Source organism: Salmo salar, chromosome ssa27 (assembly GCF_905237065.1).
Source record: "Salmo salar chromosome ssa27, Ssal_v3.1, whole genome shotgun sequence".
In the NCBI taxonomy this organism is placed as follows: Eukaryota; Metazoa; Chordata; class Actinopteri; order Salmoniformes; family Salmonidae; genus Salmo; species Salmo salar.
The window spans coordinates 37,604,938-37,619,341 of NC_059468.1; the positions used below are offsets into that span (position 1 = coordinate 37,604,938).

Consider the following 14,404-nt stretch of genomic DNA (forward strand, 5'->3'; position numbering starts at 1 on the left):
TGGGCAGTGTTTAACCCACGGTTAGTGGTAGCCCTGGACTGAGTTTAACCCAGGGTTAGTGGTAGCCCTGGGCAGTGTTTAACCCAGGGTTAGTGGTAGCCCTGGGCAGTGTTTAACCCAGGGTTAGTGGTAGCCCTGGGCAGTGTTTAACCCAGGGTTAGTGGTAGCCCTGGGCAGTGTTTAACCCAGGGTTAGTGGTAGTGTGAAAAGGCCTAAAGTAGCTGCCACTGATGGCCTATAGAGGGACGGGGACCACTTACCATTCTTGTAGATCTTCTCAAAATCGTCCTGTTCCTCAATCCGCTGGGCTACATGCAGGACACCCATCCTCTGTGGACAACCACCAAACAAGCATAGATAAGTCCATTTAGAAGGGGGTAGGGAACTAGGGTCAGGGCTCAGTCATTCAGCTTGTTCTCTAAAATAAAATAAAAACTGTCAATAGTCAAGTTATTCAACTGTGGGAAACAGTAGCTAGTTGTCTTTGTTCAACCCTTGGTTCAACTCTCTGCCTCCTACCTCTAACTTTCTTAAGTTGCTTCTCTTGTGTAACTGTCAGAATGATAACTCCCACAGTTTGAGGTACTCTGCCTGGTCGCTGAGTATCTGTCAAGTGATAATGAGTTGTGAATACTACTGCAGAGCGGTGGGCAGGTTTTTATTTTCTTCAAGTGATAATGAGTGCAACCCTCCTAGTTCCTACCTGTAGCTGGGACTGTATGGCGCGGCGGGCAAGCTCTGGAGGACTTCCTACCTGTAGCTGGGACTGTATGGAGCGGCTGGGCCAGCTCTGGAGGACTTCCTACCTGTAGCTGGGACTGTATGGAGCGGCTGGGCAAGCTCTGGAGGACTTCCTACCTGTAGCTGGGACTGTATGGAGCGGCGGGCCAGCTCTGGAGGACTTCCTACCTGTAGCTGGGACTGTATGGAGCGGCGGGCCAGCTCTGGAGGACTTCCTACCTGTAGCTGGGACTGTATGGAGCGGCTGGGCCAGCTCTGGAGGACTTCCTACCTGTAGCTGGGACTGTATGGAGCGGCGGGCCAGCTCAGGAAGACTTCCTACCTGTAGCTGGGACTGTATGGAGCGGCGGGCCAGCTCTGGAGGACTTCCTACCTGTAGCTGGGACTGTATGGAGCGGCGGGCCAGCTCTGGAGGACTTCCTACCTGTAGCTGGGACTGTATGGAGCGGCGGGCCAGCTCTGGAGGACTTCCTACCTGTAGCTGGGACTGTACGGAGCGGCTGGGCCAGCTCAGGAGGACTTCCTACCTGTAGCTGGGACTGTATGGAGCGGCGGGCCAGCATGCTCTGAATGACGTTGGTGCGGTCCAGACAGTCCATGCAGTTACTGCGGAACGTCCCCTTCTGCTGGGACAACACCTTCCCCTCCGTGTCTACCATGAAGTAGCTGCAGAGAGACAACACAGGAGTCAGGAGAACACATATCCACAGAGCCAGTAACAGCACTGTAATGTTGGGACACCACCTACCCCTCCGCTGCAGGGAGACAGAAGGTTTATCATCATAAGACAAGGTTAGGGGTGAATCCCAAATGCACTACACCGGCTCCGACGCTCGTCGGATGTGGCAGGGCTTGCAAACTATTACAGACTACAAAGGGAAGCACAGCCGCGAGCTGCCCAGTGACACAAGCTAAATTACTTCTGTGCTCGCTTCGAGGCAAGTAACGCTGAAACATGCAGGAGAGCATCAGCTGTTCCGGACGACTGTGTGATGCGAGTAAGACCTTGAAACAGGTCAACATTCACAAAGCCGCAGGGCCAGATGGATTACCAGGACGTGTGCTCCGGGCATGTGCAGACCAACTGGCAAGTGTCTTCACTGACATTTTCAACATGTCCCTGACCGAGTCTGTAATACCAACATGTTTCAAGCAGACCACCATAGTCCCTGTGCCCAAGAACATCAAGGTAACCTGCCTAAATGACTACCGACCCATATGCACTCACGTCTGTAGCCATGAAATGTTTTGAAAGGCTGGTCATGGCTCACAACACATACACCCACTCCAATTTGCATACCGCCCCAACAGATCCGATGCAATCTCTATTGCACTCGACACTGCCCTTTCCCACCTGGACAAAAGGAACACCTATGTGAGAATTCTATTCATTGACTACAGCTCAGCGTTCAACACCATAGTGCCCTCAAAGCTCATCACTTAGCTAAGGATCCTGGGACTAAACACCTCCCTCTGCAACTGGATCCTGGACTTCCTGACGGGCCGCCACCAGGTGGTAAGGGTAGGTAACAACATATCCGCCACGCTGATCCTCAACACGGGGGCCCCTCAGGGGTGCGTGCTCAGTCCCCTCCTGTACTCCCTGTTCACTCATGACTGCACAGCCAGGCATGACTCCAACACCACCAATAAGTTTGCTGATGACACAGTGGAGACCGGGCCGTGAGGTGCCAGGACAACAACCTCTCCTTCAACGTGATCAAGACAAAGGAGATGATTGTGGACTACAGGAAAAGGAGGACCGAGCACGTCCCCATTTTCAACGACGGGGCTGTAGTGGAACAGGTTGAGAGCTTCAAGTTCCTTGGTGTCCACATCACCAACTAACTAACATGGTCCAAGCACACCAAGACAGTCATGAAGAGGGCACGACAAAACCTACTACCCCTCAGGAGACTGAAAAGATTTGGCATGGGTCCTCAGATCCTCAAAAGGTTCTACAGCTGCACCATCGAGGGCATCCTGACTAGATGCATCACTGCCTGGTACGGCAACTGCTCGGCCTCCGACCACAAGGCACTACAAAGGGTAGCGTGTGCGGCCCAGTACATCACTGGGGCCAAGCTTCCTGCCATCCAGGACCTCTACACCAGGCGGTGTCAGAGGAAGGCCCTAAAAATTGTCAAAGACTCCAGCCACCCTAGTCATAGACTGTTCTCTCTGCAACCACACGGCAAGTGGTACCAGAGCGCCAAGTCTAGGTCCAAGAGACTTCTAAACAGCTTCTACCCCCAAGCCATAAGACTCATGAACATCTAATCAAATGGCTACCCAGAATATTTGCATTGCACCCCCCCCACCCCCCTTTACACTACTCTGTTATTATCTATGCATAGTCACTTTAATAATTAAAGTGGAAACATATTACCTGAATACCGGTGCCCCCGCACATTGACTCTGTAACAGTACCCCCTGTATATAGCCTCCACATTGACTCTGTACCGGTACCCCCTGTATATAGCCTCCACATTGACTTGGTACCAGTACCCCCTGTATAAAGCCTCCACATTGACTCGGTACCGGTACCCCCTGTATATAGCCTCCACATTGACCCTGTACCGGTACCCCCTGTATATAGCCTCCACATTGACTCTGTACCGGTACCCCCTGTATATAGCCTCCACATTGACTCTGTACCGGTACCCCCCTGTATATAGCCTCCACATTGACTCTGTACCGGTACCCCCCTGTATATAGCCTCCACATTGACTCTGTTCCGGTACCCCCCTGTATATAGCCTCCACATTGACTCTGTACCGGTACCCCCCTGTATATAGCCTCCACATTGACTCTGTACCGGTACCCCCTGTATATAGCCTCCACATTGACTCTGTACCGTAACACCCTGTATATAGCCTCCACATTGACTCTGTACCGTAACACCCTGTATATAGCCTCCACATTGACTCTGTACCGTAACACCCTGTATATAGCCTCCACATTGACTCTGTACCGTAACACCCTGTATATAGCCTCCACATTGACTCTGTACCGTAACACCCTGTATATAGCCTCCACATTGACTCTGTACCGTAACACCCTGTATATAGCCTCCACATTGACTCTGTACCGTAACACCCTGTATATAGCCTCCACATTGACTCTGTACCGTAACACCCTGTATATAGCCTCCACATTGACTCTGTACCGTAACACCCTGTATATAGCCTCCACATTGACTCTGTACCGTAACACCCTGTATATAGCCTCCACATTGACTCTGTACCGTAACACCCTGTATATAGCCTCCACATTGACTCTGTACCGTAACACCCTGTATATAGCCTCCACATTGACTCTGTACCGTAACACCCTGTATATAGCCTCCACATTGACTCTGTACCGTAACACCCTGTATATAGCCTCCACATTGACTCTGTACCGTAACACCCTGTATATAGCCTCCACATTGACTCTGTACCGTAACACCCTGTATATAGCCTCCACATTGACTCTGTACCGTAACACCCTGTATATAGTCTTGCTATTGTTATTTTACTGCTGCTCTTTAATTATTTGTTGCCTTTATTTCTTTTTGTGAAAGTCAGCATTTCACTGTAAGGTCTACTACACCTGTTGTAATCGGCGCATGTGACGAACACAATTTGATTTGAAATGGCACCCTATCCCTATATAGTGCACTGTCTACTTGGGCCCTGGTCAAAAGTAGTGCACCATTTGGGATGCAAACCTGAACACATTTGCCCAGAGGTTAATCCAGACGTCACTGACCGACTACTGTAATGTACTCACTGGTATTTTACCCTGAAGACAGACCAGAGATAAAAAGGGTAGAAAGGAAGCAAATTAGCCTCTCTATGTTCGTATGCCTATCCTCTTGCTAAGTGTTAGATTCTGGGTTAACCTTGGAACATTGTTATACTCAGAAGTATAGTATATGGGGTGAAAGAGACTGGTTTTTACATCAGAAGGTAATGGTTATCTGTAGGAGCCAGATGGCTTTGGAATGTGCTGGGTCGACGGGAGGAAGTCACAGGGTTGATATAGTGGAAACGGATGGACATCTGTGGATTAGGCGAATGAGGGGGTTGAGGTCAGGACAGATCCCCCGAAGGGAGAAATTATGGTTTATTCCTTTATTCCCGTCGAAACATAATGATGTAAGGATTGGAGAGGAGGAGGAGTGCCTAAATTGGAGTGAGACAGACAGACAGACAGACAGACAGACAGACAGACAGACAGACAGACAGACAGACAGACAGACAAAAACTTGTGGTGGAGGAAACATGTGACGTCTGAACGCAGCTGTATCGACCATTTGGGAAGAATTAAACGTGGTTAAGCTTATCTAGTGTCCGTTGAGTTATTTACTCTGAGAATTAGAACCTAACGTCTTGTATGGTTGTGGGTGTAGACTAGCAGCTATTCATAAAGGATATGGAGAGTAAAATACCTGTATTCATCTTGTGTCTCAGCCACATTGTCCACCAGGATACACAGACGATCCCATCTCATCCTGCTGCACTCCTTGTGGAAGTCAAATGCTACGTACCTGCAGCCAATAGAATAAACAGCATGGCTGTGTGAGTGGATGTGCTAGATCCATCTAAAAACAGGCCTGGGTCGTTCCAGTCCTCACCGGGCCTTTTTTTATGTCACCTTTATTTAACCAGGTGGCCAGTTGAGAACAAGTTCTCATTTACAACTGCAACCTGGCCACGATAAAGCAAAGCAGTTCGACACAAACAACACAGAGTTACACATGGAGTAAACAAACATACAGTCAATAATACAATAGAAAAATCTATATACAGTGTGTGCAAATGTAGTAAGATTAGGGAGGTAAGGCAATAAATAGGCCATAACGGCGAAATAATTAAAATTTAGCATTAACACTGGAGTGATAGATGTGCAGATGATAAGTATAGATACTGGGGTGCAAAAGAGCAATAAAATAAAATAACAATATGGGGTGTCACAATTTCCCCCCCCCCCATCCCTATCAAACACAGCTGATTTAAAACTAATTACATTCTAAACTGAAGATCGTGATTAGGTGATTATTGGAGTCAGGTGTGTTAACTGAGGCTGAGGCAAAACTGACATCAAATCAGGCCCCCCGAGGACTGGAATCGCCCAGGCCTGGTCTAAAAGGTATAAATCACTGAAATGATAAGCCAGACGGGTGTTCAGGAGAGGAGCGGTTAGTTCTCACTTGATCATGCCGTTCTCCATGTCAGTCACCATCTTGGCAAAGGCTTGTTCCAGTGGCTCCTCTGAACCCTTCTGGTTGACCTAGAAGAACAGCACCATCTTATATCCATCTCTCACAATGCTGTGATGTTGTAGCCATTGTGAGGTTTAAATAATGGAAGGGACCTACCAGGTTCAGAACGGTCTGCTTTCCATAGATGAGGACCTGGGAGTCAAAATGTCTCTGGAAGCCATCCATCTAGGAAGCAGTTGAGAGAACATTTTTTTTTGAATTTATTTTATTTAACAAGGCAATTGGTGATTTGGTAAACAAAAGATCCACAGAGTGGGTTTACCTGACCTTCGACCTGTTGTACTGACAATAGAACAGCAAGGTGGAAAGAGGCAGAATATGTAAAAGCCCTTACGTGATTGGTGTTGTGGCTGATCAGTGGTTTGGGCTTGTATTTCAGGTTGGGCCTCTGAGACCAGAAGAAGGGCATGGAGCCTCGCGTCTATGGAGGGAAACAGACATTTTCAGGAAAAATATATATTAAATAAATAAATAAAAAAGGCTTGCGCCTAATCAATAACGACTACTACCCTGTCCACCACCACCACCGTCTTCTCCTTTTTCAAACTCACCTGTACGAATGAAGCCCTCCCACCATTGTACAGGACTATTTGCTCCGTCTCCACAAAGTTAGCAGCGTGGCCCTCAGAATCGATACCTGAGGATAAACAAATAATGATGAGGACTACATATGTCCACTGGGCCATTAATGATTCAACATGCCAGTAATGCTGTACAGTACTAGGTCTGCATCCCAAATGGCACCCTATTCCCTATATAGTCCACTACATAGGGAATAGGGTGCCTATATAGTCCACTACATAGGGAATAGGGTGCCTATATAGTTGACTACATAGGGAATAGGGTGCCATTTGAGACGCCTGCCTGTGTCTTACCTCTGACGTAGTATCTGACCCCAGCCCTGAAGCAGCTCCTCCTGGATATGAGGATCCATTCAAAGATCTTCCCGTTGATTCGGCACGGCTTCATCACGACGACTGGATCCGGGACGTCAAGGACCTCACCTAATACACTGCTACAGCACAGGGCCAAGTAGTACCTAAGACTGTGTCCCAAATGGTACCCTAGTCCCTATTTAGAGCACTATATAAAGGACAGGGTGCCATTTCAGACGTACACTAAGTAGAGGATGTTGTTGTACTTGTCCTCTAAGTAGAGGATGTTGTTGTACTTGTCCTCTAAGTAGAGGATGTTGTTGTACTTGTCCTCTAAGTAGAGGATGTTGTTGTACTTGTCCTCTAAGTAGAGGATGTTGTTGTACTTGTCCTCTAAGTGGAGGATGTTGTTGTACTTGTCCTCTAAGTAGAGGATGTTGTTGTACTTGTCCTCTAAGTGGAGGATGTTGTTGTACTTGTCCTCTAAGTGGAGGATGTTGTTGTACTTGTCCTCTAAGTAGAGGATGTTGTTGTACTTGTCCTCTAAGTGGAGGATGTTGTTGTACTTGTCCTCTAAGTGGAGGATGTTGTTGTACTTGTCCTCTAAGTGGAGGATGTTGTTGTACTTGTCCTCTAAGTGGAGGATGTTGTTGTACTTGTCCTCTAAGTAGAGGATGTTGTTGTACTTGTCCTCTAAGTGGAGGATGTTGTTGTACTTGTCCTCTAAGTGGAGGATGTTGTTGTACTTGTCCTCTAAGTGGAGGATGTTGTTGTACTTGTCCTCTAAGTGGAGGATGTTGTTGTACTTGTCCTCTAAGTGGAGGATGTTGTTGTACTTGTCCTCTAAGTGGAGGATGTTGTTGTACTTGTCCTCTAAGTAGAGGATGTTGTTGTACTTGTCCTCTAAGTAGAGGATGTTGTTGTACTTGTCCTCTAAGTAGAGGATGTTGTTGTACTTGTACTCTAAGTGGAGGATGTTGTGATTTCTCTCCTGGTAATGACTTTCTAAAGTGTCCCTGAGGGAATGATTTCAGTTGAAATTGGTTCTTGAGAACACTCAGAGGCCCATTTAAACTCTTGTAGTGATGTTGGCCCACTGATTATTACTACACTCAGATCAGTGTGAGCAAAGCAAAACCATGAAAAAGGATACATCCATGGACAACAGGGATCGCAAACTTGTGGAGCTGAAAAGGAATACAATTATTACATTTAAAACGGGATACATTAGAACAAGAAAGAAAGAAAGAAATACTGTGGTCATCTAGTTACTGTTCAAACATAGTACATTTCTGAGGGGGGTAAGATTCATGTTATATTGTCCATATTCTAATACCTTTACCTCCGGTACATTAGATTAAGTAACAAAGAACGAAGACTGTGGACATGTGTAATGTGTTGTGATGTCATCTTCATATCACTCACCTCTGGCTGTGCAAGGAACTCTCTCAGAAGGCTTCCGTTCCACACAAACCTCTGATCTGCCTAGAAACAGGAGAACCAACCCATAAATCAAACCCTCAATCTACTGTGCCTTGGGAAAAAGTATTCACAACCCTTCTGTTGTGCTACAAAGTGGGATTAAAATTTCAATTTGTCAACGATCTACAAAACAAACAAAGTAAAACATTTTTTTTTTTTACAAAAAATAACATTGTGTAATTAATGGGGAAAAAAACCCCACTAATCTCTTGATTAGATAAGTATTCAACCGCTTGAGTCAATACATGTTAGAATCACCTTTGGCAGTGATTACAGCTGTGAGTCTTCCTGGGTAAGTCTCTAAGAGCTTTCCACACCTGGATTGTGCAACATTTGCCCATTATTCTTAAAAAAAAAAATAAATCTTCAAGCTCTGTCAAGTTGATTGTTGATCATTGCTAGACAGCCATTTCCAAGTCTTGCCATAGATATTCAAGTAGATTTATGTGGAAACTGTAACTAGGCCACTCAGGAACATTCAATGTCTTCTTGGTAAGTAACTCGTATATAATTGGCCTTGCGTTTTAGGTTGTTGTCCTGCTGGAAGGTGAAATTGTCTCCCAGTGTCTGATGGAAAGCAGACAACCAGGGTTTTCCTCTAGGATTTTGCCTGTGCTTAGCTCCATTCCGTTTCTTTTATCCTAAAGAACTCCCTAGTCCTTGCCGATGACAAGCATACCCATAACATGATGCAACCACCACCATGTTTAAAAATATGAAGAGTGGTACTCAGTGATGTGTTGGATTTGCCCCAAACATAAAGCTTTGTATTCAGGACATACAGTTCATTTCTTTGCCACATGTTCTGCAGTATTACTTTTGTGCCTTATTGCAAACAGAATGCTTGTTTTGGAATATTTTTTTATTTTGTGAAGGCTTCCTTCTGTCACTGTAAATAAGAATAAGTTCTTAACTGACTTGCCTAATTAAATAAATACAAAAATTCAAATAACAAATACAAAAACCAGCCTGCAGTAAATACATCTCCATCAGTTTGTGCAGTGGCACCCTGTTCCCTATACAGAACACTACTTTAGACCAGGGCCAATGGAATGACAGTATGGACACAGCACTACTTTAGACCAGGGCCAATGGAATGACAGTATGGACACAGCACTACTTTAGACCAGGGCCAATGGAATGACAGTATGGACACAGCACTACTTTAGACCAGGGCCAATGGAATGACAGTATGGACACAGCACTACTTTAGACCAGGGCCAATGTAATGACAGTATGGACACAGCACTACTTTAGACCAGGGCCAATGGAATGACAGTATGGACACAGCACTACTTTAGACCAGGGCCAATGGAATGACAGTATGGACAGACAGTTTTGAATTGGAACAGGCGTTAACATGTCACACGTTCTTCTCACCATTAAAACCAGTCAGACAAGGTTTCAGTACAGGAGAAAGTGAAGATATACTGTACATCATGGTACTACACACACTCAGCACTACAGAGTAATGCCTCAGAGGAGACAGCGGGCGAAAAGGTCCATCTGTTTGTGTATGTTTACATGAGTAAATGCATCTGTGTGCGTGCGTGCGTGCGTGCGTGCGTACGTACGAGGGCAAGGTGACTAGTGTGGTTTACATGAATGGCAGGAGCCCAAACACCACAGTGACACTCCTAATATAGATGAGGGATATCATCCTCATCTAATGGGATGATAATCTCTGAGCTCAGTCTTTATGGTCGACTAGCTCGGTGCGCAATAGGAGAGAACTCTGGCCCTGTCCAGAAACAACTGTTATGCTCCTAAAACCTTCACTTCATGTAGATTTGAAAGATTCCGGTTAGTTATAAGCAATATGGTGGTAGCTCCACCTTGTCCTCTGATAGAGGTAGACAGTTTGCCATACTGCTCAGATCTAATCTTTCCAGGTCTACACAAGAGCCTAGAGGGAGAGGTAGGGTCTAGGATTGGTCTTTATTACAGAGAACAATAGTCATCTCTCCCCTCCCCCACACCCAGTCTCTCCTCCTCTCTTACCCTCTTCCACAGCCCTCTCTCCCCTACCAACTCCCACACCCCCTCTATCCTACCCTCTTCCACACCCCTCTCCCCACTACCAACTCCCACACCCCCTCTCTCCTACCCTCTTCCAAACCCCTCTCCCCACTACCAACTCCCACACCCCCTCTCTCCTACCCTCTGCCAAACCCCTCTCCCCACTACCAACTCCCACACCCCCTCTCTCCTACCCTCTGCCAAACCCCTACCAACTCCCACACCCCCTCTATCCTACCCTCTTCCACACCCCTCTCTCCCCTACCAACTCCCACACCCCCTCTATCCTACCCTCTTCCAAACCCCCTCTCCCCACTACCAACTCCCACACCCCCTCTATCCTACCCTCTTCCAAACCCCTCTCCCCACTACCAACTCCCACACCCCCTCTCTCCTACCCTCTTCCAAACCCCTCTCCCACTACCAACTCCCACCCCCTCTCTCCTACCCTCTTCCAAACCCCCCCCACTACCAACTCCCACACCCCCTCTCTCCTACCCTCTGCCAAACCCCTCTCCCCACTACCAACTCTCCACACCCCCTCTATTACCTACCCTCTTCCACACCCTCTCTCTCAAATCCCTCTCCCCCTACCCTCTTCCAAACCCCTCTCTCCCCTACCAACTCCCACCACCCCCCCCCTCCTCCTCCTCACCCTCTCCAACAGGCTCATCTCCTGGAAGTCGTGGCTGACGTTGGCCAGTCTCTGGAGGGTGTGGGTCAGGTCATAGTCAGTGCAGAAGTAGAATCCATCTGTTGTCAGCACGTTGTTAATCATGGACAGGAATGTCTTGTTGTCTTGTGTCTGGAGAGAGGGAGGGGAGAAAATTGATTTTAGCTGGCTGGGCACCAATCATGACAGTGCAGTTTTGTAGTAGGAGGTTGTGTGTGTGAAATGTGAGAAAAGAGGCTGTTAAACCAGGGACTTTTCATATGAAATTAAACAGTGAATCTTACTAGGTGACCAATAAACACATTTTTTATTTAATCAGGCAAGTCAGTTAAGAACAAATTATTATTTACAATGACTGCCTACACCGGCCAAACCCGGACGACGCTGGGCCAATTGTGCGCCGCCCTATGGGACTCCCAATCATGGCCGGTTGCGATACAGCCTGGAATCGACCCAGGGTCTATAGTGACGCCTCTAGCGCTGAGATGCAGTGCCTTAGACCGTTGCGCCACTCAGGAGCCCAAAATTAAATACATCTGAATCAGATTGGCAGATGTTCTGAAGTGGTATTACAGCTTCAAGTGACTCCAGTGGTTTCAAAAATGGATGAAATCATCTCTTACATATTACAATAGCCCTCCGAGTCGATGTGTTTCATTCTAAACCTTGTCCACTTCACCTCCCTCCCAGAGTTTACTGCATATAGAGGTCGGGGTGCACAACCTCCAATGATCTGCGTCCCAAATGACAGCATCCCCTTATGATGCATTTTGGGTGTGTGAGAGAGCGAGAGAACGAGAGAAGCTGCATTTCAAACACTTAAAAAAGACACACCCTCATCCACTTATCACCTTATGCCCTTGGGGGAATGAATCCCTGTCGCCATCTTGGCAGGTGGTCCAAACTATTAGCCAAACAAGGGAAGTTCGAAACGTAAGCCCCTCAAGCCCTCGTTTTTGATCAAGTTTGCGAGTGTACAATTATGTTCAGTCCGAGGCCTGAAACTCGCCATAATTCAATTCGCGACGATTGTACATCTGCTAAGAAAAGACGAAAAACTTCAACATGGTGCAATCAAGTGTAATTAAAAACGAATGCAAATAAGTTAGAAATGTTGCTACTATGTAAAAAGTAAATATGTTTTTGTTTGGTTATCTTTTGGAAATTGTAGAAATAAAACATTTTCCTTCTACAGAAGTTCCAGCTAGGCAGGCTAACGTTAGTTAGCTAATACATTTTCTAGCTATCAAACAGTTGGCGTATATTAATAATTTATATATTTTATATAAGTAGACATGCAATCAGACTGTAGCGCATATAAAGTACCAACAAACTACAGGTGTCTGAAAACACAATCTTCACGGGATGAACGAGTGACGAGTTTCCGGCCAAGGATGGTCCATTTAAAATTCCTCCCTCCCTCCCTCCCTCCCTCTGCAAGTGTATACTCGTCAGAAGTGTCCACTTAATTTGAGGGCTGAGGGGATAGGGTGTGTCTTTTAAGTGTTTGGACCACAGCCAGAGAGAGACAAGACAGACATGAATGACTCTACGTCTATGTCCACAATTTCTCTTTAATCCTGAAGTGCGCACTTCTCAATGTGTCTTTCTGCTCATCTCTTTCACAACAGTATTGGAGGTTAAGGTTCAAGGTTCCTCCCCTCTTATGTCAGAATTTGCACAGTCTCTCTGCACATTCACACGGCCCTACACACTCACACAAACTCCATTTTCACTCACACAAACTCCATTTTCACTCACACATAATACGCAGATAATCAGTATAAATCTATCTTATATCCTGTTGCCGAGACAACTTACCCCTATACATACAGTGCATTCAGGAAAGTATTCAAACCCTTCGACTTTTTCCACATTTTGTTACGTTACAGCCCCATTCTAAAATGGATTCAAATAATTGTTTTCCTCATCAATCTACACACAATACCCCATAATGACAAAGTGAAAAAAGGTTACAAAATTTTCACGAAATGTATTCAAACTTAAAAACAGAAATACCTTACAGAGGTATTCAAGTGCATCCTGTTTCCATTGATCATCTTTGAGATGTTTCTACAACTTGGAGTCCACCTGTGGTAAATTCAATTGATTTGACATGATTTGGAAAGGCACACACCTGTCTATATAAGGTCCCACAGTTGACAGTGCATGTCAGAGCAAAAACCAAGCCATGAGGTCGAAGGAATTGTCTGTCGAGCTTCGAGACAGGATTGTGTCAAGGCACAGATCTGGGGAAGGGTACCAACACATTTATGTTGCATTTTTAGGTTCCCAAGAACACAGTGGCCTCCATCATTCTTAAATGGAAGAAGTTTGGAACATCCAAGACTCTTCCTAGAGCCTGCCGCCCGGCCAAACTGAGCAATCGGGGGAGAAGGGCTGTGGTCAGGGAGGTGACCAAGAATAAGATGGTCGCTCTGACAGAGCTCCAGAGTTCCTCTGTGGAGATGGGAGAACCTTCCAGAAGGACAACCATCTCTGCAGCATTCCAGCAAATAAGGCCTTTATGGTAGAGTGGCCAGACGGCAGCCCCCTCAATAAAAGGCACATGACAGCACGCTTGGCGTTTGCCAAAAGGCACCTAAAGGACTCTCAGACCATGAGAAACAAGATTCTCTCATCTGATGAAACCAACATTGAACTATTTGGCCTGAATGCCAAGCATCGCATCTGGAGGAAACCTGGCACCATCCCTATGGTGAAGCATGGTGGTGGCAGCATCATGCTGTGGAGATGTTTTTCAGCAGCAGGGACCGGGAGACTAGTCAGGACCGAGAGAAAGATGAACAGAGCAAAGTACAGATCCTTGATGAAAACCTGCCCCAGAGTGCTCAGGACCTCAGACTGTGGCGAAGGTTTACCTTCCGACAGGACAACGACCCTAAGCACACAGCCAAGACAACGCAGGAGTGGCTTCAGAAACTCCCCAAATACAGGTGTGCCAAGCTTGTAGTGTCATACCCAAGACGACTCGATGCTGTAATCGCTGTCAAAGGTGCCTCAACAAAGTACTGAGTAAAGGGTCTGAAAGTAAAATGTCATAATTCTGTAGTTTTTTTACAAATAAAAATGTTGCTTTATTATTATGGGCTATTGTGTGTACATTGAGGGGGAAAAAAACAATTTAACTAATTTTAGAATAAGGCTGTAACGTAAAATGTGGAAAAAGTCAAGGGGTCTGAATACTTTCCGAATGCACTGCATCTACCTCCATCACTCCAGTATCCCAGTTCCCTTCCCCCTATACATATCTACCTCCATCACTCCAGTATCCCTGTCCCCTTCCCCCTATACATATCTCCCTCCATCACTCCAGTATCCCTG

The 14,404-nt window shown here is 46.3% G+C and overlaps 1 protein-coding gene across 1 annotated transcript in view; it reads right to left on the bottom strand.

The window, feature by feature from the left end:
• sacm1la (SAC1 like phosphatidylinositide phosphatase a) overlaps window positions 1-14,404 on the bottom strand; it is a 30,081-nt gene that overhangs the window by 7,122 nt on the left and 8,555 nt on the right. The window contains exons 5-15 of the mRNA XM_014178710.2: window positions 11,042-11,191; window positions 8,311-8,370; window positions 8,039-8,072; window positions 6,886-6,987; window positions 6,562-6,647; window positions 6,345-6,431; window positions 6,107-6,175; window positions 5,939-6,018; window positions 5,177-5,275; window positions 1,269-1,407; window positions 261-330 (exon numbers count right to left, since the gene is read on the bottom strand). Of these exons, the coding sequence (XP_014034185.1) occupies window positions 261-330; window positions 1,269-1,407; window positions 5,177-5,275; window positions 5,939-6,018; window positions 6,107-6,175; window positions 6,345-6,431; window positions 6,562-6,647; window positions 6,886-6,987; window positions 8,039-8,072; window positions 8,311-8,370; window positions 11,042-11,191 (976 nt within the window). The remainder of the gene's footprint in view (window positions 1-260; window positions 331-1,268; window positions 1,408-5,176; window positions 5,276-5,938; window positions 6,019-6,106; window positions 6,176-6,344; window positions 6,432-6,561; window positions 6,648-6,885; window positions 6,988-8,038; window positions 8,073-8,310; window positions 8,371-11,041; window positions 11,192-14,404) is intronic.